General features: G+C 36.6%; 1 protein-coding gene across 3 annotated transcripts in view; it reads right to left on the bottom strand.

The window, feature by feature from the left end:
• Nucleotides 1-27,134, bottom strand: part of ATP6V1A (ATPase H+ transporting V1 subunit A) — a 58,545-nt gene that overhangs the window by 12,647 nt on the left and 18,764 nt on the right. For 2 of the 3 annotated variants that reach the window (XM_082394704.1, XM_082394705.1), the window contains exons 2-8: nt 17,959-18,053; nt 10,818-10,946; nt 8,782-8,996; nt 8,366-8,503; nt 6,953-7,104; nt 2,760-2,922; nt 2,137-2,245 (exon numbers count right to left, since the gene is read on the bottom strand). In XM_082394704.1, the coding sequence (XP_082250830.1) occupies nt 2,137-2,245; nt 2,760-2,922; nt 6,953-7,104; nt 8,366-8,503; nt 8,782-8,996; nt 10,818-10,946; nt 17,959-18,043 (991 nt within the window). In that variant the 5' untranslated portion in view covers nt 18,044-18,053. Of the gene's footprint in view, nt 1-2,136; nt 2,246-2,759; nt 2,923-6,952; nt 7,105-8,365; nt 8,504-8,781; nt 8,997-10,817; nt 10,947-17,958; nt 18,054-18,670; nt 18,693-27,134 lie in introns of those variants that run through there. The other variant, XM_082394706.1, reaches the window with a different exon arrangement.

Genomic DNA, 27,134 nt, shown 5'->3' with positions numbered 1-27,134 from the left:
CACCTGAAGCTGCACATCTCAGATTAAGCTTTTGCAAACTAGAAGGTACATCCTGAGGGGCAAAACCAAGAATCCATTGTCTGGAACACAGTAAAAGGGGTACAGGGCTAGTGGCGGGGGTTCCTTGGACCCAGTTTGGCATCAAGGGGAAGTAGAGAGATGGGGACAAATAAAACAAAGGAAGGCACTCCTTTTCAGTAAGTAAACAGTGAATGAGGCATGGTAGAAGAGAAAGAATTCATTGTAAGTGGCCTTGTAGCTGTGGATTTTTGCTGGCAGGAAAGAAAAAGTAAAATAACTTACACAACTCTATGCTATAACAAACTTCACAGATTACCAGGAAGAATTCCTGCTACCCTGGACCATAGTAGCAACCATTCCCTCCCGTCTCCTGCAAAGATGAGTAATAGTAATCATAAACATCAGCACAGGAACTAAACAAAAATAAAAGGAGAAAAAAAGAGACAGAAGAGCAGAGTACAACAATGAACCTGCCAAGAAACAAATGAAAACTGTGACCACAATTAATTAATAAAAGAAAATCTTAATATTGTATCCTACCACAAAATAAAAATCTCAAGGAATATACAGTAAGATCACAAAAGATGTTTCATGAGCCAGCAGAACTCAGCAAAGAGCTAGAAGGACATAAAGTCTTCATTGGAAGCAATACAGAGAATACATGTTGATTACCCTGTGAAAAAATGGATAAAAGGCTAAATAAAAAGAATTAGAGAGGAAATGATGCATACGGAAACAGCTAAAGGAGACGCTATATGTTTAGCTTCAAGAAGATAACAATAATGGAAGAGAAAAAGTTTCAGAAACAATTCTCAAAAATTTTCCAAAATAAAAGACATATTCATAGATTGAAAAGGTTCACTATGTCTCAGGAAAAAATTATCAGAACTATCAATACTGGGATATATCCTAATCAAGTTATAAGACTTCAAGGTTAGGACTTCCCTGGTGGCGCCGTGGTTAAGAATCCGCCTGCCAATGCAGGGGACACTGTTTTGAGCCCTCGTCTGGGCAGATCCCACATGCCACGGGGCAACTAAGCACGTGTGCCAGAACTACTGAGCCTGAGCTCTAGAGCCCACGAGCCACAACTACTGAGCCCGTGTGCCACAAGTACTGAAGCCTGTGCACCTAGAGCCCAAGCTCCAAAACAAGAGAAGACGCTGCAATGAGAAGCCCGTGCAACGCAAGGAAGAGTAGCCCTCACTTGTGGCAACTAGAGAAAGCCCCAGCGCAGCAACGAAGACCCAACAATGAAGGCCCGATGCAGCCAAAAATAAATTAAAAAAAAAAAAGAAGAAGACTTCAAAGTTAAAGAGACATTCCTTTGGGTAAAAAGAAAAATCACCTATAAAAGGAAAAAAAGTAGGCCAGCGTCAGATCTCTCCCCAGCACTTAATGCTGAAATAAGAGTTCTCTAGGCAAGAAATACTGATCAAAAAATTTTATACTCTGTTAAAATTTAAAGGCAGCTGAAAAAACCCAGACTTACAAAGAAACAAGAATTCAAATTTTGTCCAACCATGAAACAAATGGAAAAACTGTAGTCAAGGGACTGCCAGTGGGCATGACTCCATTTTACTAGGTCTAAGGCTAATACAAATATTGGATTTATGGTTATAGAACAGAATACGAACATTATAAATCCTGAATATGTAGAAATCAAAGCACCAAAAGCTGGATGGAAGTGGGAGCAAAGATGGAAGATAATATATAAACATACTGATATTCAAAGTATTACAGTTCAAAGCTGATAATTCAAGTTACAGAGATACAGATATATTCAGAGATAGAGCAATGATAAAACATGTAATGAAAAAAAAAAAACCAGTAGTAGAAGATACATCATTTTAAAGTCATCAAAAAGATTGTGGCAGCTCTATTAATGTCTTAAACTGACATATTCTCAAGATATAATAATATGTGAAATATTTTAAAAAAATATTCTAGGAACATGGTTGTATGTATGAAGGTACTTTAGAATGAAAGAAAAGTTCTTTGGAAAAGAAAAAGTTTGAAAAAAAAAAAAAAAAAAAGGAAAAGAAAAAGTTTGGTGCTAGCTTTAAACTTACAAACAGATATGTTAATCGCTTTTATTCCAATTCATATACTCACCAGTATAAATAGAGGCTTCCCTAGCAGCAACAGGCATATTAGAGGTATTGGCTACCAACGCTGTCCTCTTCATAATTGACTCTACCTTACCATCAACTTCCATCGTGAGCTAGAGGCAAACAATCTATTAGTGATCCCCAGAACATTTCAGTCCCCTTTTCACAACTTGTTTATATTTAATCCCTCTTATAATCTGTATTCCCCATCACTCCAACCTCTTCCCTCTATCCCACTGTGCTGTAAAGAAAACAGCCAGTGTTTCCATTTCATAAATGAAGTCCATTCTTTTATGGAAAAAGGAATATTACTACAGTAACCTAGTAGATCATATAAAGGCTGTGTAAAGTTCACACCTATAAATATTTTGCCTATTGTATCTTTCTCCCAATAACTGAAAACCACCAGACCACAAAAAGAAACTTTCAAGTGTTTGCCTGAAAAATTCAAATTCCTCTCCTTGAGTATACAAACTGAATCACAGATATAATTAGAAAATTCCTTAAAAGATCCTTGACAAATGAGAGCATTGCTCCAGATCCAACATAAAGCTTTATTAATTGCCAATTAAAGTTGATTAGTGGTATTTTCTCTAGATTAGTATTGGAAGCTTTATAGATACAGACCTCTGGGAAGTCCCGGAGGACTTCAGACATCTCATTTCCTCTCTCACCACATCCTACGTAGATGATCACATCACTGTTGGAATACTTGGATAGAGACTGCGATATCACTGTCTTTCCACAGCCAAAAGCCCCAGGGATTGCAGTAGTTCCTCCCTGTACACATCTACACAAATTAAACAAGCACTGATTACTTTACTCGTTAATACATACCAATAAATAAAGTAGGTAAGTGACACAGAAATACAAGTTAAAGAACAAAAGCACTTTATAATACTGTCATCTGTATCTATATATATACTTACAAAGACAGATATACAGATAGATATATAACAATTGCTCCCCTAGTTTCCACCTATAGCAGTATATGTTGTTTATTATAAATTAATCATTTCTATCATCTTTAATAGCAAAAAGTGAAAGTATATTCCATAAGGTAACTGGGGAAGAGGAATATGAAAATAAATAAAATAGTACTAATGATATTCTGAATGCTTAAATAAATTAGTTTATGAAAGGACAATATAAGAATTAAAGCTAAAAGAAAAATATAAACACTTTGAAAGTTGTCTTCTGAGGTAAAAAATAAGATCTAAGAAATTCCTCTTGTTACAGAGGTTAATAAACAAAGACTTTTGTTAAGGTGTTAAGTCAATCCCCTTTTACCCATTCAATAACGATTTATGAAGTACTTCCAAGGTACTACAAACTATGCTTGGAGATGCTGGAGAGACAACAGCGGAGAAAATAGCCATGTTTCTGTATTCACAGAGCTCACATTCCAGTGGAGTAAACTGGTGTCAGCTTGTGATTACATGATTACAGTACCATTTAGCAACCACTTTCAAACTTTCCCTAAAAAGTGTCAGTGGAGACTGAAATACCCTTAAGGGCAGAGGGAAGTTAAGGGCAGAGGGAAGTGAATGTCACAGGTGTGTGTGTGTGTGCAGGTGAGTGTGTGTGTCAGGCAGGAGTGTCTGGGCAGGAGAAATGAGACATAATGTTAAGAGAAATTCCTTGGAAATAGTGTGTTTATCATAAAATTCACAAACACTGCATCCTTAATAATAATAATAGAGTTTTCTCATATGAAACTAAAACGCATTAAAATGTTTTCTCCTTCAAACCTTTCAGTGACTCTGATACACTAAGAAGGCATGTCCATTCATCCTATGGCTTTGTATACCTCTTTCAAATCACCTTTAAGGCAGGGTGGGGAGGCAAGGCTGGGTGTGCCCCACTTTAGAAGTTCAACAATCCAATGTGAAAAGTGCTATCATAGAGACCATCCAAGGTTTGTGGGAGTACACAGGAAGGAGTACAAAGTCTGACACTGGATGGGAGTGGGGTTAGGAAATTCTTTCCGAAAGAAGCTAAGACCTGAAAGAAAATAGAAATTAGCCAGATACAGGGAAATAACATTCCACATAGAGGGAAAAGAATGCCCAAAGGTCCAGGGACAAGAGGGAGCATTGCTTGAAGAATTAAAAGTCCTTCGTTAAGCCTGGAAGATGGTGTATAAGGAAGCAGTTGGGCAGGCAAGTGGCTGAGACAATACTGGAAGGTAAGCAATAGCCAGATCATGGGTGGCTTTGTGAGGAGTTAAGGAGTGTGTGTTTGTCTTGAGAGCAATAAAGAGCACTGAAGGGTTTCAGGCAAAATTGTGCAGGATCACATATGTGTTTTAGTTGGATCACTATGTAATATGGACAACCACTTGGAAAGAAGGCAAAACTGAAGATGGGAAGTCTGATTAAATGAGTTTATTACAGGAATTAGGGTAAGATCCTTAATTATAGTCATGGAGTAGAGATGACAGATGCAGATAAAAAATATTTAGGGAATAGAATAACAGCATTAGTTCACTAATTAGATGTGGGAGGGTAAAAATGATACTTGAGAAGAAATACATGGAAAAGATTCTGACAAGTACAGGTTTCTGGTAACGGACTGTACTGCTGAACTGAATGAATAAGCATTTCCAGAACTCTAATGAAAAACTGATGAACTCATAAAAGTGCTAACAAATGATCAAGATGAAAAAAAAAATTAATTACATGGGACTGAGTGAACTGATGAGGATGAGTATAATTTTTGTGACTGAATTTTTCTGTCTGAATTTAAAAAAAAAAAAAAATTCCACAAGGACTCAGAGGCAAAGAATATACAAATCAATTTTCACTGCAAAGTAAAGGAGCTGTTACAGTGGAGGATTACTGGACTGAATATCAATATTATGACATAGTATGAGTGTGTCTCATGTTTCGTAATTGCAATCATTGTTGCTTTTGTTGTGGTCATCCATGTACAATGCTTGGTGTCAGTCGATTTATCTCTTGTAAAAATAAAATACAGTGTGTGTGTGTGAAAAAAAAAATAAAAATAAAAATGATACTTGAGAGAGGCAGCAAAGTTTCAAGGAAAGGAGTGGTGATTAAGATGATGATTTTAGTTTTAAACATACTGACTTTGAGGCACCTATAAGATATTCAAAAGGAGAGGTATAATCAGAAGTGGATATATGAGTCTGGAACTCAGAAGAGATCTGGGATGAAGATACAGGTTTAGAAATCATCATATATAGATGAACATTTAAGTCTCGAGAGTGAATGAAGTCATCCACAGAGGGTAAGACGTATAATGCGGAAAGAAAAGAGAAAACCTCTAAGAAATATCAAAATTAAGGGAGAAGGAACCTGCAACGGAGAATAAGCAATAGCTTCTTGTAGACAGAAGCTAACTGGAAAAGCAAAGAAAGAGGGTGTTTCAAAGAGGAAGGAGTAGAAAGCAATATCCAATATCCAAAGTTGTAGGAATTAAGAAAACACTAAAGCTTACTTATTGAATTGGGAGTGACTGATGATGTTAGTGAGAGTAGTTTCGGTTGAGGGGTGGCACCACGGGCAGAGCAGTACAGTGAATTAGAGTGGGAAAAGTGGAGACAACTAATTTACTTTTTTTAAGAGATTTGGCTGTGAAGATAGGGAGAAAGGTAGTGGAAGGTAGAAAGGGGAAAAGGGTCGAAGGTAGATTTCTTCTCATTAGATGGGAGATAAAGAGAATATCACTTAATGGGAGGTCTTTGAGGAAACATGAGGTGGGATAAACTCCAGAAAAAGGAGAGGAGTAAGGGATGGATGGGAATGTACGTTAACTGATGGGGTTCCAAATCTGATGGCCTCTCATTTCTCTGTCAAGGATCTAGCATGATCATTTGTTGAGAAAGACTGGAGTTGAAGCTCTGAGGCAAGTGGAGAGGTTTGAAATAGTCACTAAGGAGAGCAGGAGAATGATAATTAGGGAAATGCTGAACGACTGTGCCACAGTGGTGAGATACCAACTTGCACTTATTTATTTTTCTCAGCAGCCTGTGTGTAGATTTGGGAGAAGGAGATAGCAGGACTGATTCACAGTTGATATTTCGCCAGGTGGGCGTGACAGAAGACAAAGGAACCAAGAAAATTTAATATACTGACAGATGTTAGTAAAAGTGATAGACTATTAAATTTAAACTGGATAGTGAAGGATATGGAAACAGGAGGTACTGACTAAATAGGAAGAGTCAAAGTACTGAAGATCTTATGAGAGAGTAACAGTGAGAACAACGCACAGAGTAGGTTTAAAGGTAAGAGGCTGAAGAGTAAGTGAGACATACATGGGTTGGTGATCAGAAGTTGAAAGAATTACTACATCCCGGCTTCAGTCTTTTCTGTGAATTAAATGATGAAGTTATTTGTTAAAAGTAAAGCAGGGTATCGTGATGCCTAAGATTTAAAGAGAAAGGAGGTTTTTAAGCAGGTGATGAAGAAAATGGCAAAGAGCAGACTACAAAGTAAGATAGACTGCTGGGTAGCATAGAGAACCCAGCTGATGTTAGAAGTCATCAATTTATAGTGACACCAATCTACTAATTCTAGGATAACTTAAGAAAAATAGTTATATTGTTTTGGCACAGATTTCCTTCTGGAAATTTCATTTTTTCAGAAAGTTTTAGAAATAATGCTTTCCTTTTGCAACTGTGAAAAAATAAATTTTCTTCAACAGTTTGATTCTCTAAATAAGCACTGGTAAAATTTATTTCTCTAGATAAAACGTATTACAGGATTAGCACATAAAATCTTTATCTATAAAGAAGTGAAACAATAAGCACATATAATAACTCTGAGGGAAAACCATGGGACACAAATCAAACTTACGGAAAAAGGGCATCAAGGACTCTCTGGCCAGTCAACAGAGGATGATTAGCTGGCAACTTCTCAGTGACAGGCCGAACCTGACGTACAGGCCATACTTGGACCATGCTGAACTTCTCCTTTATACCTTCAAATTCAAGCTCCAACACAACATCCTACAAAAATACAGCAGGACTTTAAGTACATTATAAACATTTCTTCCTCTGAAACCAAAGTAATGCCAGATTTCTCTTGGGGGGTTAGGGAGGTGGTATGTGGAAGTGGGGAGGGAGATTTACACTTTTTTATTGTAAATCTTTACATACTGTTCTAATTTTTTTTAAACCAGGTGCATTATTATGATTTTTAAAAAAAGCTTAGAAGTTTTGGAGAAAGGAGTATCTCAAGTAATAGAGGGATAGTTAAATAAATTACATGAATATGCATAGGAAAAATTCTTGAAGGGTACAGAAGATACTCCTGGGACTGAGGGAGGGAAGAAATGAAAGCTTTCATAATTTATTTTCCATTCTTTATTTTGCTTACTTTATTATAATGCTCTTATACTGCTTTAATGAAAAATACTAATCTATTAAGAACCCTAACATATTTAATAAAGTTAAATATTTTAAATTATTTACAAAAGCAAAAAGATAATGAATAATACTCTAACATCTGTGAACACTGAGGTGGTTTTAACTATTCACAAACAATCTCAAAGCCCATAGACCTATAGAAATCTGTAATCTTGTTGATGCATGAATCTGAATTGTCTACTTCAGGGTTTTCTTGCAAGTATAGGTGAGTCTCTAAGCTAGTGAGTAACGTTAGCTGACTGCCCAGAATCCCGATCTTAATTCTTTTGTTCTGTATATGTTGTAGAGCACAGACTGATTCTTGTGAAATGATTAGAAAATTATTATCTTTTATCATATTTTATTGGGAAAAAATTATATGCTACAATGATCTTCTCAATAAAGCTATCTTCATACCCACGAAGATTATCATGCATCTACTGTATTTGGTATGATGTGACTATCAATAACATTAAAGGACTAAGTTTTAAATGGCTCACCCAGAGTAAGAACTTATATAATCCATTCTACAATTCATTATGTGAATAGAGATTGACAAAAAGATCAAAGTCTATTCTATGCCTAAAGAATCAGAGGTTTAAATAATGTAGCATAAGTTAAGAAGGTAGGAAAATACTATACTAGCTATTTCTCTTCAAAAAGAAATAATATATTTTGCTTTTTTGTATTCCCAAGCTCAAGTTTTAAAGAAAAAAAATCTTAAATAAAAAAATAATTATGGGAGTAACTTAAAACATACACATTAAATATGAATTCTGTAACTATTCAGAGTACTAAAACTGGGCAACTATCACATATAAGTGGGGCCATTTTTGTGAGATAAAGTTTATATGATACTTACAGAGGTATCATAATTTCCAGGTGGAGCAATGTAAGTGACAGTTCCTCTGTTTCGTGGGGGCAACATGATTTTGTGTTTGATGAGTGAGTTCTCGTTGACAATTGCATAAATATCTCCACCAGTGATGTGACTACCAACCTAGAGAACAAATGCACTTGTTTAATGTTCAAATAAACGTCAAGCCATTTAATGTTCAATAAACGTCAAGCAGACTCACCTTGCTATTATTTAAATCATTTGCTTCACTTATGAACAGAACACATTTGTTCTATAATCCTTCTAGTGGAGCTAAAAAAAAGATGTAAACTATGCTTCTGTGGTCTATTTTTATTTTGACTAAGAGTACAAAATAGTTCAGTAAACACTCTTTTCACATTCTTTCACCAACTTCAGAAATTTATGTTACAAAGACATACCCGTAGGTTTTTGCAAGGTGTGAAATCCCATTTGACATCTCTGCTAAGAGCAGACACATTTACTCCTCTGGGAATGTAAATACTTTGAGTCTGACTGCTGATATCCGACAAAGGTCTTTGAATACCATCAAAAATGGCTCCCATAATGCCAGGACCAAGCTCTACTGAGAGGGGTTTCCCAGTGCGGAGTACAGGATCTCCAACAGACACACCAGCTGGAAATGGCAGTTGAGGAAAACTCACTATGAAAGATTAGAGATACTATAAAAAGGAAATACCACAGCTTAACAGGAAATGATACATAAGGCGCTAAACCTGAAATTCTCAAACTTTTAGTCCACAGCATCCTTAGTGTTTCAGTAACTTTTTCATAGTGACCTACAACAAAAGATATATATATATATATATATATATAATAATTCCATCTATTAAATAATTATGTCCAAACGTCTTAATAAATGTGTATGTCCTAACAACTAAGTGGTACTTTGAAAAATATACATAAATTGAAAGAAAAAACAACATTTTAATTTCATTTTAAAATAATCTCTATTTTTACAAATGGGATTTATGTGCCTGTTGGGTATTCTACAATTTCCAAACCTTGGAGTCAGACTGAATACACATCCCACATCATTTTTGTATGACACTTGGTTTTTAGCTTAGCAATTGCCAAAACTCAGCTTCACAAAGATATGATATCATCGACAAGAATATAGTACAGTCAAATAATAGAAGTGTTTATTATCTCAAGCTACTAGTTCTCGTGGTGTCTGACAAAACGTCTAATATTCCCGTGTTTACCGCAAAACCTTAAAATATCCTGGGGCACCTACATGAGTTTGCTGCAGCTGCCCAGAGTGCCCTGGTGCACAGTTTGGGAACCACAGGCTATAAAATAGAAGCAAAAGCCCTCCATAATACTTTGTTTCAACTACCCTGGTGAGGAATATCAGTTCCCTAAAAAGGATATTAGAACCTGGACAAAAACTTAAACTCTTAAGACTAAGAAACAACCAAAAAAATCTTTAGACTTAACAATCATTAAGGGATTTATTAATAAATGTTGGTATATTCATAAGCTGGAATTCTATGTAGCTGTAAAAAAGACTAGGCACTTCTATGAATTTTTCAAGAAAGATCTCCAAAATATATTTTCATTTCCAATATTTGATTATGAAATATTTCAAACCTACAGCAAAGCTGAAAGAATTTTACAGTGATCTACCATAAACATTGTACTATATTTATCACACATTTATCCATCTTCCACCATACATATATTTTTAAGTGAAAAAAACAAGGTGCAGAACAGTGCATATAATATGCTATCTTTTGGGGAAAAAAAGGAAATAAAAAAATATATATATATTTATATTGGTTCATATAACAAACTAGAAGGATACAAAATAAATGGAACTAACAAAATGGGCTGCATGAATGCATGTCTGTTTTGAAAAGTGGCCAAACACAGGATAATAAAGGCAGAGCGGGTTCTCACTATACACATGTTCATTTATTTTAAATCTTCAAACCACGTAGAAGACTAAATAAAAGATAAACCTAACAATAGAAAAAAATCCTTTTGATTAGTGATGATTTCATAGCTATGAAGACTTTTAATTTTATTAAAACTTTCAAATTAAAAATTTTAACTTTTTAAAAATTTTCAGATTTTGTTTAGAATTAGCACTCCAATACTGACAGAGAGAACAGGTACCATAAGCATATATTTTAGTATGGCAAAAAAGCTGTACCAAATAAAACTTAATTAAGTAGCCAAAGAAGTAATGCTGATCTTGAGAATAAAAGCAATGAAATATTAAGAGCAATGAAAGGTCAGGAGATAATACTAATTTCTTAAAATAAGAGCACTAATTCCTAGTACCTCTCTTCAATAAACTCCTATATATCAGGTTTCTTCAAAACACCAACATTCCACGTTTCTGATCTCATTCGTGCTGCTTCTACCTTTGCCATAAATCTTTCAATTCTGATTTGTAGAAAATGGTTAGAAATTGAACCAAAAAGGATACAGGTTTCTTCATACACCTGGATAGTGGCCATGTCACCCTCCAATCGGATAATCTCTCCAACCAACTCACTGTGGCCCACTCTCACCAGTTCATACATGGCTGCACCTGCCATGTCACAAGCTGTAACCACTGAAAAGAACAAATGAGTATTAAGATAATTAAAACATCCAATAAATCCGATAATACACTTCTCTCATATATTCATAGGAAAAATAAAATACCTACTATGGAACATACTATCTCATAAAAAAGACAGTTTTAAAAAATTATACTTGATTTAAAAATACTGTGTTAGCCGCAGGAATACAAAGCATCCTAAGAGACTACTACAAGCAACTCAATGCCAATAAAATGGACAACTTGGAAGAAATGGACAAATTCTTAGAAAGGTATAACCTTCCAAGACTGGACCAGGAAGAAATAGAAAATATGAACAGACCAATCACAAGTAATGAAATTGAAACTGTGATTAAAAATCTTCCAACAAACGAAAGCCCAGGACAGATGGCTTCACAGGTGAATTCTATCAAACATTTAGAGAAGAGCTAACACCCATCCTTCTCAAACTCTCCCAAAAAAGTGCAGAGGAAGGAATACTCCCAAACTCACTCTATGAAGCCACCATCACCCCAATACCAAAACCAGACAAAGATACTACAAAAAAAGAAAATTGCAGGCCAATATCACTGATGAACATAGATGCAAAAATCCTCAACAAAATACTAGCAAACAACACATTAAAAGGATTACACCATGATCAAGTGAGGTTTATCCCAGGGATGCAAGGATTCTTCAATATATTCAAGTCAATCAAGGTGATACACCATAGTAACAAACTGAAGAATAAAAACCATATGATCATCTCAATAGATGCAGAAAAAGCTTCTGACAAAATTCAACACCCATTCATGATAAAAACTCTTCAGAAAGTGGGCATAGAGGGAACCTACCTCAACATAATAAAGGTCATATACGACAAACTGACAGCAAACATCATTCTCAATGGTGAAAAACTGAAAGCATTTCCTCTAAGATCAGGAACAAGATAAGGATGTCCACTCTCACCATTATTATTCAACATAGTTTTGGAAGTCCTAGCCACGGCAATCAGAGAAGAAAAAGAAATAAAAGGAACACAAATCGGAAAAGAAGAAGTAAAACTGTCACTGTTTGCAGGTGACATGATACTATACATAGTGAAGCCTAAAGATGCCACCAGAAAACTACTAGAGCTAATCAATTAATTTGGTAAAGTTGCAGGATACAAAATTAATGCACAGAAATTTCTTGCATTCCTATACACTAACAACGAAAGATCAGAAAGAGAAATTAAGGAAACAATTCCATTCACTACTGCAACAAAAAGAATAAAATACCTAGGAATAAACCTACCTAAGGAGGTAAAAGACCTGTACGCAGAAAACTATAAGACATTGATGAAAGAAATCAAACATGACACAAACAGATGGAGAGATATACCATGTTCTTGGATTGGAAGAATCAATCTTGTGAAAATGTCTATATTACCCAAAGCAATCTACAGATTCAATGTAATCCCTATCAAATTATGAGTGGCATTTTTTACAGAACTAGAACAAAAAAATCTTAAAATTTGTATGGAGACCCCGAATAGCCAAAGCAGCTTTGAGGGAAAAAATGGAGCTGGAGGAATCAGACTCCCTGACATCAGACTATACTACAAAGCTACAGTAATCAAGACAATATGGTACTGGCACAAAAACAGAAATATAGATCAATGGAACAGGATAGAAAGCCCAGAGATAAACCCACGCACCTACGGTCAACTAATCTATGACAAAGGAGGCAAGGATATACAATGGAGAAAAGACAGTCTCTTCAATAAGTGGTGCTGGGAAAAGAATGAAATTAGAACACTCCCTAACACCATACACAAAAATAAACTCAAAGTGGATTAGAGACCTAAATGTAAGACCAGACACTATAAAACTCTTGGAGGAAAACATAGGAAGAACATTCTTTGACATAAATCATAGCAAGATCTTTTTTGATCCACCTCCTAGAGTAATGGAAATAAAAACAATAATAAACAAATGGGACCTAATGAAACTTAAAAGCTTTTGCAAAGCAAAGGAAACCATAAACAAGACGAAAAGACAACCCTCAGAATGGGAGAAAATATTTGCAAATGAAGCAACGGACAAAGGATTAATCTCCAAGATATATGAACAGTTCATGCAGCTCAATATTAAAAAAACAAACAACCCAATCAAAAAATGGGCAGAAGACCTAAATAGACATTTCTCCAAAGAAGACATACAGATGGCCAAGAAGCACATGGAAAGCTGCTCAACATCACTAATTATTAGAGAAATGCAAATCAAAACTACAATGAGGTATCACCTCACACCAGTTAGAATGGGCATCATCAGAAAATCTACAAACAACAAATGCTGGAGAGGGTGTGGAGAAAAGGGAACCCTCTTGCACTGTTGGTGGGAATGTAAATTGATAGAGCCACTACGCAGAACAGTATGGAGGTTCCTTAAAAAACTAAAAATAGAATTACCATATGACCCAGCAATCCCACTACTGGGCAAATACCCAGAGAAAACTATAATTCAAAAAGACACATGCACCCCAATGTTCATCGTAGCACTATTTACAATAGCCAGGTCATGGAAGCAACCTAAACGCCCATAGACAGACAAGTGGATAAAGAAGATATGGTACATATATACAATGGAATATTACTCAGCCATAAAAAGGAATGAAATTGGGTCATTTGTAGAGACATGGATGGATCTAGAGGCTGTCATACAGAGTGAAGTAAGTCAGAAAGAGAAAAACAAATATATATTAATGCATTTATGTGGAACCTAGAAAAATGGTACAGATGAACTGGTTTGCAGGGTAGAAATAGAGACACAGATGTAGAGAACAAACGTATGGACACCAAGAGGCTAAAGTGGGGGGTGTGGGGTGGAGGTGGCGGTGGGATGAATTGGGAGATTGGGATTGATATGTATGCACTGATGTGTATAAAATGGATGACTAATAAGAACCTGCTGTATAAAAAAATAAATAACATTCAAAAATTAAAAAATATATATATAAAAAAATAAAATACTGTGTTAGTTTCAGGTATACAGCAAATGATTCAGTCATATACATTTTTTTTCAGATTATTTTCCATTTATAGATTATTACAATATATGGAATATAATTCCCTGTGCTATACAGTAAATCCTTGTCGCTTATCTATTTTATGCACAATAGTTTGTATCTGTTAATCCCATACTCCTAATTTGTCCCCTCCTGCTTCCCTCTCCCTTTTGGTAACCATTAATTTGTTTTCTATGTCTATGAGTCTGTTTCTGTTTCATATACAGATTTATTTGTATTATTTTTTAGATTCCACATATAAGTGGTATCATACAATATTTGTCTTTGACTTACTTCACTAAGTATAATATTCTCTAGGTTCATCCATGTTGCTGCAAATGGCAATATTTCATTCTTTTTATGCCTGAGTAATATTCCATTGTATATATATACCATATCTTCTTAAGCCAATCATCTGTTGATGGACACTTAGTTTGCTTCTATGTCTTGCCTACTGTAAATAGTGATGCTATGAACATTGGGGTAGATGCATCTTTTCAAATTAAGAGTTTTCCTCTTTGCTGGACATATACCCAGAAGTAGGATTGCTGATCATATGGTAGCTCTATTTTCAGTTTTTTAAGGAACATCCATATTGTTTTCCATAGTAGCTACACCAATTTACATTCTCACCAACAGTGTAGGAGGGTTCGCTTTTCTCCGCATCCTCTTCATCATTTATTATTTGCAGACTTTTTGATGACAGCCATTCTAACTGCTGTGAGAAGATACCTCACCGTGGTTTTGATTTGCAACTCTCTAGTAATTAGTGATGTTGAACATCTTTTTATATGCCTGTTGGTCAGATGTGTGCCTTCTTTGGTAAAATGTCTATTTAGGTCTTCTGCCCAGTTTTTGATTGGGTTGTTTGTTTTTTCGATATTGAGTTGCATGAGCTGTTTGTATATTTTGGATATTAATCCTTTGTCAGTCACATCATCTGCAAATATTTTTTTCCATTCCATATGTTGTCTTTTCGTTTTGTTGATCACAAGACACATTTTTAGGGACTCCCCTGGTGGCGCAGTGTTTAAGAACCCATCTGCCAATGCAGGGGACACGGGTTCGATCCCTGGTCTGGGAAGATCCCACATGCCATGGAGCAACTAAGCCTGTGTGCCACAACTACTGAGCCTGCACTCTAGAGCCCACGTGCTGAAACTACTGAGCCCACGTGCTGAAACTACTGAAGCCTGCGCGCCTAGAGCCCGTGCTCCGCAACAGGAGAAGCCACTGCAATGAGAAGCCTGTGCACCACAACAAAGAGTAGCCCCCGCTCGCCGCAACTAGAGGAAGCCCGCACGCAGCAATGAAGACCCAATGCAGCCAAAAAAAAAAAAAAAAAGACACTTTTAGCATATGACATAGTCAGGGTAAACAATAAAATTTGTTAGGCTAAAGATTACTTATTTACATAATATACATGAAAACTATATTCATTTTGAAGTTCTATATGACAAACTCTTACCTAGTAGCATTGAGGCAAGTTTTGATCAACCTAGGTTGCTATAATATATGGAATGATGGGTTTCGGAACAATAGTAATAAAAAAATCCTTTAAAACTAAAATGAGAACAAGAGCTTTAGCTAGTTGCATGATAGAATGCCACACAATTATCAGTTTGCTGTGTTGTCACCATCACTTTGAGAAATATTATATAAAACAACATCTTTACTTTCTAACACTTTATACCAGTGGTTCTTAAAACTCTTCTGGAACAAAGACTCTTGATAAACTAATGACAGCTCTACCTAGAAAACCTCCCCTTTGCATCAAAAAATTTTTTCATAATCCATAGGATGTTTATAATCAGTCACCACCACTGGGTGAAATCCTAATTAAAAATCCCTATTTCTTATAAATACTGAACTAGAATTTACACTTATTATTTTGGTTTATTTATTTATTTGTTTGTTTATTTATTTATTTATGGCTGAGTTGGGTCTTTGTTGCTGTGCACGGGCTTTCTCTAGTGGCGGTGAGCAGGGGCTACTCTTCGTTGCAGTGCGCAGGCTTCTCATTGCGGTGGCTTGTCTTTGTTGCGGAGCACAGGCTCTAGGGCATGCGGGCTTCAGTAGTCGTGGCACACGGGCTCAGCAGTTGTGGTTCGTGGGCTCTGGAGCGCAGGCTCAGTAGTTGTGGCGCACGGGCTTAGTTGCTCCACGACATGTGGGATCTTCTGGGACCAGGGATGGAACCTGTGTCCCCTGCATTGGCAGGCACATTTTTAACCACTGCACCACCAGGGAAGTCCTGATTATGTTGTCTAGTAAGCAAAAATTACTTTTCTGTAAGGAGGGGAATGTTGTACATTTTCAGATATGTAGAAATAAGTCTTTTTTTTTATTAAGGAATCCACTTCTACGACTGTCATGAAGCCCAGGCTGAGTTAACAGTGACAAGTTATGGAAGTAACAACATCCCACTCTGGACTTTCTTGTTATAACCACTGTCTTCTCTCTCTAACCTCAACCTCTCTACCTCTACCTCTCTCTGTCTCTCTACCAGACTCATGAGGCCTCAATCCCTGCCCTCCTATTCCTGGAAGATGCCAAAGACAGCTATGTAAGAGGCCTTTTCAGGAGAAGACGACTTCTGTCCTCCCAGAAGACAAAGCCTCTACTATGTTTTATGAGGCGGATAGCAACCCCAAACCACAGACAGGCTGGGACCTGCGCAGGCCTCAATGGAATAAGTCCATTTTAATATTTAGCCTTCTGATACAATTAATTAGAACTATGAATTAGGTAATATTCGAGTGAAAACTATTAAGGTATTAATATTTATTTAACATTGAACAATGGAAATTTATTAATTTTATAAATACTTACCTCTGAACCTATATATAAGAATAGTTAAGATGCACCAAAATACCAGAGATCACTAAAGTTTTAAATCATATTTCATAAACAAAAGTATGCCATTTTTCTACTATCTCATTAAGTACTTAAAAATTATAAATAGGTTCCAAGAGCAGTTAACTACAAGTTTCAGAAAAATATTTTTACCTAAACTCTTTTGATAGTGTTCTTTTGCCTTTTCCCTAAGAGTTCTTGTGTATAGCCTGTCTTTCCTGAAGACCTTACGATCCTCAAGGGGAAAAATTGTTTCTCCGAATGGCAAAAGAGATTGAAAACAGTGAAATATATTATCTGCTAATAAGTTCAAGCTCAAACACCAATTTCTAAGTGGTAGAAGCTTCTTAGGGAGAAATAGGCACAGTGACTGACAGTGTTTCCTTTGCATTAACACCAAAAAAGGGTCATCACCTCTTCTGTGATTAGAACAAGAAAAAGACTACAACATGACTTTGTAAAAAGATATAAGGAAAAATGAATTTCCATGGCACTAAAGATACAAATCAATGAGCAGCTTTACCTATGGAAACTATGAATCACATTTTGCAGTAGAAGTGTGGAATAACAAAATGAATACTAGAACGAAATTTATTATTTAAAATGCAGTACCCCAAGTGTGGGCAGAACAAACATAAACTGCTTTCCATTCTCATTATCATGTCTTAAGACTATTTTCCTACAGGTAGCTAGTTATGTGATATCTGAATAACCATTCAGAAGGATTTATACATGCAAAGAGCCAAGGTTGATATTTCTGAGAAATGCTCTGAAAGCAATTATTAAAATTCAAATCCAATTAACAGATATCTAGGTATCACATACTAAAACCTATAAACTTTATAGTTTTTTAACCTCACGTTTAACAAAAAAATTAAGACATATAACACCAACTACACATTCATATAATAAACAGGATATCACAAATTAGTACCTCAATAATTATCAAATTTAGATAATAAATGTTACAGTAGCCCTTATGATGGAGGTATTACCTCAGTCTTACAGCAGCTATGAAATCTCTTAAAGACAGAATTTATGTAGGTGAACAGAAACTTGTGTATTTCTGCCTAAAACACCTTGAAAAGACATTAATTGATGTTAGGAATTATTACTATTGAGATTATTATGTATTACTTACCAGGTCCTGAGACTCCATGCACAAAACCAAACGTGCTTTCTTTATCTTCATCACGTATTTTGGGTAGCTTGGAGAAATCCATCATGTTAACTTACCTATGGTAAAAAAAAAAAAAAAATTAAGTTATAATTACAAACTTTAAAGCAAAAGAACCAATATAGGTAGTGAACTTTGGTGTATTCTTGAGTTATTACCACGTATTCAAAGTAAAATATAAAATTCTTAAGATTTGGTTAAAAGTACCTCATTCCTGGATAGTCTACAGTTATTAAAGCTCAGAATTATATATCCGTATGCAAGACATTCAATAGAAAATACCCCATGGAATGTAACAGACTGTGAATTCTTTCCAACGTCTGATCTAGCCTGACAACATCTTGCCCTCCCATTATTTCTCTGACCTCCTCTCTAACTACTCTTCCCCTTAATCAGGCTGCATAAACACTGAACTCTTTACCATTACTCAAAGCACATACACATTCTGCCTCAGGGTCTTTGTACATGTTGTTCCCCCTGTCTGGAGTACTCTTCTGCCAGATGTCAGCTCCTATATACCTGCTTCAGGTCTTTACTCAAATATCCCCTTCTCTGAGAGGCTTCTCTGCCTATCTGCCCATCTATTTAAAATACCTCCCCTCCTTCCCTGCTTTATTTTTTTATCAGCTAACAAGTTATATCTTACATTTAAAAAATGTTTAAATGTAAAATCTACCTTTAAAATATTTCTGGGATCATTTTTCCCTTTTTTCTTTTTTCAGCAAAACACAGAATAGTGTAAGAAATTTAGTTCAACTTCTTTACTTTAGAGATGTGCAATCTGAAAAACCCAAACAATGAACTATTCAAGTCCAAATAGAAAACTGGTTACAGATCCCAAAGTAGAAAGTTTCTATGTAACTGCTGGTCTAACTTATTACTGACAATTTAATAAAGAAGATAAAATATATGTACATTTAAAAAGCTAAATAATGTCTCCAAACAACCATAAAGTAAAGATCACAGGTCAATATGTAATAAAGTACCAAATAATACACACTTATTTACTAAAAGTTCAAAGATTAGAATGTTTGGGGAAAACATCTTGAAGGTCAGGTAGAATTAGCATAGGTAAAGAAGGAGAGCAAAAGGCATTTCAGGTGGGGAAATAACGAGAACAAAAGAAGGGAAATAAAAATTTCAGAAACAGTTAACAGACCAGCCTGACTGGAATAAAAGGTTTATGTTACGGCAACAGTGAGAAATAAGGATTAGAGAGACTTAATTTGTGGGTCTTGAAATGAATGCCTAGTGGACTTTATCCTACAAACAATAGGAAATAACCGAAGATTGAGGGAGAACTGTTATGAGAAGAATGATGTTTAACCAATCTAACGTTAAGTAGGGGAAGGGATGCAGGCATGAAGAGAAGTTGAAAAGCTCTGGAAATAGTTATGGGTTGAGTGTCAATATGTTACCAGAGTTGTCACCAGACCCTTGCTCAAAACCCACCAACCCTCCTTGGAATAGGAACTAACATATATCTTTAATCACAGGGTCTGGACACAAAGAAAGGAAGCTATAGGAAGAGAAAAACAAAAACCGGATAGAACCAGCTGAAACCAAGATGGCGATGAATCTGAACTCCAAGAGACCCCGAGTCTCTTTCTATACTGATTTTACTACATTAGTGTACTAAATGACACACCTACCAGCGGCCGTGACTGGAAGTCACTGACCAAAAAAGGACAGAAAAGTGGTGGCATCCCATTTCCAGGAAAATCTGCCTCTTTCCCAGAAAACTAATGCATATGCATCCCCATCATTAGTCTCACTCCTTCCCCCCATTATCCTTATTCCTTAAAAGCAAATCCGTCTTGCCATTAAGGCGAGAACTTGATTTGTGATCTAAGTTCCCACTTATCCATTCTCTGGCCATTGAATAAAGCTTCTGTTGCTTCAATTTCTGCTTTGGTTTCATTTTTGGGCTGCTGGAACCCTAATGGAAAAAAACCTTCTCTGTGGAGGCAGAGGGCCTCAGTGGGCTAGGGCCCGAGCAGGGGTCCATACAACTTAACTGGTAACAAATGGACTCAATTTATTAAATGTTTACTGAGCTCCTACCAAGGAAAAGGTACTGTGTTAAACTTAGGGAATAAAGACTATGAATAAAAGGCGATTTCACTGGCTTTAAACAACTGTACCATAAAACAAAATTACTTAAGTGTTCAAAATGACAACACATTGGGAGCAAAGGAGAAACTGATTCAGATGTGGGAAAAGTGTAAACCATTGGGGATGAGTTAGGGGAACAGGTAACTGGAAAGTAAGTTTCAAGGCTGAGTTGAGTCCAGATAGAAAGAATACAGAAAGAGAGGAAAATCAAACCCTGAGGCTTAGGTATTAAATCAGGCAGGGTAGAGTGGTGTTTTTCAGTCTTTCCGGAGTCATTGAAGGACGGCTACAGAACCCTACACTCCTTGGAATACAATTTGTAATCCATTAACCAAGGTATCAAAGAATTCCAAGGGGAGTGTAACAATACAGTCATTAACAGTGGATTTCTGGTTTGATACACTTAGTGCCTTCAGAAGGGGGATGGTGTACAGGGATAGCAGGGAAGAATTAAAGAGTGATTAAAGAAACAAGCAAGAGTAAAAACAATTAAAGATCAAAACCATATGGTGATTCACTTTGTTATACAGCAGAAACTAACACAACATTGTAAAGCAATTATACTCCAATAAACAAAAAATAAAAAACAAAAAACACCACATGGCGATATGGGAGATCTTCCAAGTGAGAAGAATATGATCAAAGGGGCAAGAAAAGTACCAATACCTTAAAGATGGTATCAGTGATAAGGTAGAGACTATCATCATTTTGGTCGTTTATTGATAAAGATAAAGTTAGTGTATAAGTCCTTGGAAATCATGGAAAAATAATAAATCTGATATTACAGTCACAAATGTCAATGTAAAGGAGGCAAGGATTTTGGTGTCAGTAGGAAAATTGGAGGAAGGGTAAGTTGAGGGAGGAAGTAAAGAAAAGGGGAAACTGGTTTACAGGATTTTCCAGCCTCCTAAAGATGCAGAAGGGAACTGTTGAGTAAGTAGGAATGGGACTGCAAAAGATTAGAATATAAAAAGATGAAAGTTTTTCTAGAAACTACTTAGATAACAGGGGAAAAAACAAAGTTTAAAGATAAGCATTTATTTGGGAAATGGGTTGGGCAAAGTCTTCAAAGAAGTACTAAACAAGCAAAGGACGTCAAATTTTAATCTCCAGAAAATCAAAGATTTTCAAAGTCAGAAGAGAATTTTATAATAATACAGCCTAACTTCTTCCCCAAATATGGGTATTTCCTATGATACATGATCATCTGCCTATTAAAGTGGAAATATCATGAAATATTGAGTCAGCAGGCTTAGGAAATATCCTGATTCTACCAGTGACATGCTGCAGGAGATCTTGGACAAATCAAAATCTCTTAACATCTTCATTTGAAAAACACGAGTACCACCTACCCTGGGGCTATGATTAAATTACAGTTTGTCAAAATGTTCCTTGTGAGATGTAAAATGCTCACAAAAAATTCATCTGTAATACCTACCATTTAAACAGGGCTTCAATTTTGAAAAAGCCATTCTATTTTTAGAAATCGCCTCTTAGAGAGTTGTTTTGTATCCAACCTAAATCTACTTCCCCAACTTCTACCCTCTGGCCGTTTCTTCCAACTACTGTAGCCACACAGAGTATCTTCCCTCCCCAAGGAATTCTCTTTGGTGTCTTCAACTGTCCCTCAAAGGATAGCCTTTTTCAGATCTTTCTCCCCTGAGGCTACCCTCTTCTGGAAGTATTCAGAATGTCAATGTTTCTTTTAAAACAGAACAAAATTAAAAACTGTATTCTAAATGTCATATGAGTAAGTTCTGAAGAGTACCACTTTCATCTGTTCTGGCTGCTTTCTTTTTATTGAGAAACAGAGACCAAGGCTTTGAGTCAGACAAATGGAGTCTGAAATTATAAATTGTGCCCTTGAGCAAATCAAATTCTTTCAACCTTTTGAGACTCATTTCATCTGTAAAATCTACTGGGATTGTTGTGACGCACCTAACAGTAAGTCTAACAGAAAAGTATTACTGATGACTACTAACTTTATTCTGTTAGTACAAGCTAATATTGCCTATATTTCTAAAAAGAACCTAACATATTCTTATCTTCTTGTTATATGAACCAAATCTAGTCAAGTGGCTAGTTTTTTTCTTAGCTATTATGTGTATTTTACCATAACTTTATTTTCTAAAACTAAGTAGATTTTATTTTAAGCATCAGTGATATGCCAGGTGCTGTATCATAGATTGAAAATACTGTGGAGTAAGAATAGTTACAATAGGGTAACAAATGTGCTCTCATAGAGCAGTGCAGAGTGATTTAGAAGAGGCATCTAACCTTGACTTGGGCAGGACAAGAGTGACTTAGAGGAGGCTAAGCTGAAACTTGAAAGATGAGGAGGCATTAGAGTATACAGTAGAACTTTCTTACAGATGCTTTAAATCTCTTAGGGTTCATGAAGGTGTTCTAGAATGTTCATGAGGCAATAACAGTATCTGTTCTGATTTTTAAACACAGGTGTTTACATACTTTCCCTTTTAAACAACAAGAGCCTCCAAATGTATGAGCAATAATTAGTGGAAATGAAATGAGTTTGTTCATGATTCAGCTGCCTTGTGGATTTATCACTCAGCTGGATAATCCTAGCCACCATAGGAAACTGATGATTCTACAGTTTTAAACTTATTTTTAGGCATATATTGTTTAATTTATGCCAAAGGCAGCAGGCATTAGGAACAGTGATAGCAAACTAATAAGTGAACCAAGAGCCTAAGTGATAATACTATAAATTCACTTAAATATGCTTTTCATCGATCCACAAATTTCCATTCATCTGATTAATATTCTTATAGCAAATCAAGATGATTCTACTTTTTAAAAAGTCAGTGTTGGGCTTCCCTGGTGACACAGTGGTTGAGAATCTGCCTGCCAATGCAGGGTTCGAGCCCTGGTCTGGGAGGATCCGACATGCCGCAGAGCAACGAGGCCCGTGAGCCACAACTACTGAGCCTGCGCGTCTGGAGCCTGTGCTCCGCAACAAGAGAGGCCGCGATAGTGAGAGGCCCGCGCACCGCGATGAAGAGTGGCCCCTGCTTGCCACACCTAGAGGAAGCCCTCGCACAGAAACGAAGGCCCAACACAGCCAAAAATTAAAAAAAAAAAAAAAAAAAAAGTCAGTGTTTACAACAGCCAAGATATGGAAGCAACCTAAATGCCCATCAATAGATGAATAGGTAAAGAAGATGTGGTATACAAATATAATGGAATATTTCTCAGTTATAAAAAAGAACGAAATCTTGCCATTTTCAACAACATGGACCTAGAGGGTATTATGCTTAGTGAAATAAGTCAGACAGAAAAGGACAAATACTGCATGAGTTCACTTAAATGTGTAATCTAAAAAACAAAACAGGACTTCCCTGGTGGCCCAGTGGTTAAGACTCTGCACTTCCACTGCCAGGGGCACAGGTTCCATCCCTGGTCAGGGAACTAAGATCCCGCATGCTGCACTGCGCAGCCAAAAGAAAAACAAAACAAAACAAAACAAATGAAGAAACATAACAAAACACAAACAGAGTCATGGATACAGAGAACAAACAGGTGGTTGCCAGAGGGGAAAGAGGTGGGGGAAGGAAAGAAATGCGAGATTAAGAGGTACAAACTTCCAGTTGCAAAATGAATGTCACAGGCATGAATGTACAGTGTGGGGAATATAGTCAATAAGTATAAAACTGGAAGGAAAAAAAAAGTCAATGTTAAGAGGAGAAAAACATGATGATGGTCACAAGTAATTTAGCTTTTTGTACACCATTGTATGATATGCAGAGAAGTGGTTACAAATACATTCAAAAACCAGCTCTTAACACATCTTTCATGATAAGATAAGAAAATTATGAAAACACCAGTTTTTAAAGAATAAAATGTAGGAATTCCAAGCACTTTTGTCCATTTTTGATGCTTCAACATGTTAAATTTTAATCTCGGCTTCAGCAACTCAGACCTTTATATTTGCTGTGCCCTGCCTAGAATGTCTTTTCCTCACTCTCATGAAATAGTCCCTCTCTTCCCATTGTCATCCTCAATGCTCCTACCCTGCTTTTCTTCATAGAAATTTTAACTACCTGAAAGAATATTTTTTCTTTTTAATTTACTTGTTTACTGTGTTTAGTATAAGCATCTGTATCACTCCCTAGAATACTTAGTTTCATGAGGGTAATGAAAACAGTGCCTGGGCAAAGAAAATAAGCACTCAGTTAATAGTTACTGAATAACTTCATACCCCCTAATACCATCTCCATTTTACAAATGTGGAAACTGAAAAATGGAGGTGTACGTAACTTTGCCCAAGATCACAAAACCAGCAAACAGTAAAGGTGGGATTATGAACCGAGGCAGTCTGACTCCAAAGCCTATGCTCTTTAAGCACTGCACTCTGCCTCCTCAATTAACTAGGCTGATTTCTATTGTATACATCTAAACAATCCTATGTGGTACAGAGGGCAATAGTCTCTACCTCAAGACTATATGTTTTATCTTATTAGACACAGAGCTGCAACATTCAGATTCCACTTCAAGGAAGTGGATAGCCTACAGCTGTCAGCCCTTCAGGGTCGGCCTCAGATGCAGAGAGCTGCCTTGCCCACATTCACACCCTTCATAGAGCAAGCTGCACCAGGTGACTGAGCAAAGTGGGGGTATAAAGAAAGGCCCAGCCCTATCACCCCAATGCGGGACATGTCACAAGCAATAAATGCTCACTCCAGATCATCCCCCCTGGTCAGCTGAGGCTTTGTCGGGCTTGCATTGCATTTGCACTTCTTTCCCAGACCAACTCTGTTTCCGTCCCCTTCCTTTCACATGTGTTGATCCTTAAGAAAATCTTATACACCAGACTCCTTTTAGACGTCTGATTCCAGAGAACCTTAAATACTTACAATGAACAAACTGAATAATTACTCCCTGGATAACTGAAACTTAGACTCACACTTGAAGCACTACAATTTTTGGCCTGTTTTCTGTCTTAGTAATCTTGTAATTAGTTACTTTGTGAAATGGAAAACAATACAAAAGTGGGTTTAGAAAGCACGGCCCAATAGGCAATTCTCTGGCTAAGGTTCCCATACAACGGAAGCCTTAGTTTCTGAAAGGAACTTGCTCCTCCTCCTTCAACATAAACCTTAGATACAGCCCATCACCGGTAGTCACAGGAAAAGAAGTCTGAAGTACTATTTTCTGATATTGGAAAATATGTTTTCCTGGTCCATAAGTTTCAGGCTCCAACCTCTTAACAGTTAAACACTTTGAGAAACTTCCAAGGATCAGTCCAAGGTAACAGGCTTTCTTGAACATTAAAATCTGCAATTCCCACAGCACAGATATAAGGATATATATATATACACACACACACACACACACACACACACACACACACACACACACACATATATATATAGATAATATACTTCTAAAGCTTTTTCATCAAAGCACCCCAGTTGCAGAAAAACAAGTAAGCACTAAAGTAATAAATACCTCCCCAACACTTCCCCAGAATCTTGACAGACAACAGGATGTTACAGCAGTCTACTGTAAGCAGCCAAATTTCTTTGTCTGCTCTTATTTACCCTCTTAATCCAAACAAGTTTTGCCCTCTACTTCATCATACACAATGTGTGTTTTACAAGAAAAATATGGAAGTGTTTCCTCCCCACAAATAAAATAAAAACGATAAATTAGGTAGACATATTATATTGACAACCACTGAATAGGGCAAAGCATATAGCAGTTTGATAGACATGGTCATACAACATACTAATTTGTATCCATTAACCACCCTTCATTGTTATCTATGAAAAGAGTGAAAATAAAAATACCGCACTAAAATCTTCTGCTTCACTACTGAATGCTTATGTCTCTATGTGAAAAAGCACAGGCCTTTTTTCTTTTTTTGGCCATGCGCACGGCTTACGGGATCTCAGTTCCCCAACCAGGGACTCAACCCATGCCCTCGGCAGTGAAATCGTGGAGTCCTAGCCACTGGGCTGCCAAGGAATTCCCAGCGTAGGCTTTCAAAAATGTTAAGACAACAACCTCCCAAAACAGTTTAACTTGCTATAAGCAAATGATACTGCAAGTCAGATTATACTGAAAGTTAATCTTATGCCAAATGTCCGTAAGATCCAAACTATCATGATATGATTTAATCCTACATGAAGTTTTATGTGCTATGTAATAACTCCTTTCTAATACGATATGCAGCTATCATTGTTGCTTTCAATCGTTTAAAAAATAAAAGCATATTTACTTTAAAAACAGCTGCTTTCACGAAAACAATGTGTTATATGTACCTGCGCTCATAGAGAAATCAACTCGATTATATTTTTAAAATTGGCTTTAGCTGTTGGACTCCTCTTTTAAGGATAAAAAGTAAATGCAATTAAAACCAAGCTTCTAGGGACTTCCTTGTGGTGCAGTGGTTAAGAATCCGCCTGCCAATGCAGGGGACACGGGTTCAATCCCTGGTCTAGGAAGATCTCACATGCCGCGGAGCAACTAAGCCCGTGCGCCACAACTACTGAGGCTGCACTCTAAAGCCTGTGAGCCACAACTACTGAAACCCACATGCCGCAACTACTGAAGCCCGCACTCCACAACAAGAAGCCACCGCAATGAGAAGCACACGAACCGCAAAGACGAATAGCCCCCACTCACCGCAACTAGAGAAAAGCCCGCACACAGCAATGAAGACCCAATGCAGCCAAAAAAAAAAAAAATCCAAAATTCTAATAGTCACAAACTGTAACCACCCCCCATATTTGTGAAAGATTTAAAAAAAAACCCTGCTGTAGAAGGGGAAAACTCCAGATAGCACAGGCAACCATCCGATCTAATGAGTCACCAGTCTCTCCCCCAAACGCTGCAGAACACTGCAGTGGCAAATCACAACACCAGAGGCCCAGTTTTGTTCCTTCTGTTTTACAAGATCCCTTACAAATTGTTACTGGTTAATGCACTATACCTAGCAATTTCATTAGTCGAGAAATGTTTTCACTACCAGTCTTGGATGATACAATTGTTGGAGGCAAGGG

The sequence above is a fragment of the Balaenoptera borealis genome (genome assembly GCF_965194805.1).
Source record: "Balaenoptera borealis genome assembly, chromosome: 5".
In the NCBI taxonomy this organism is placed as follows: Eukaryota; Metazoa; Chordata; class Mammalia; order Artiodactyla; family Balaenopteridae; genus Balaenoptera; species Balaenoptera borealis.
This window is presented reverse-complemented; position numbering and strand designations above follow the sequence as displayed.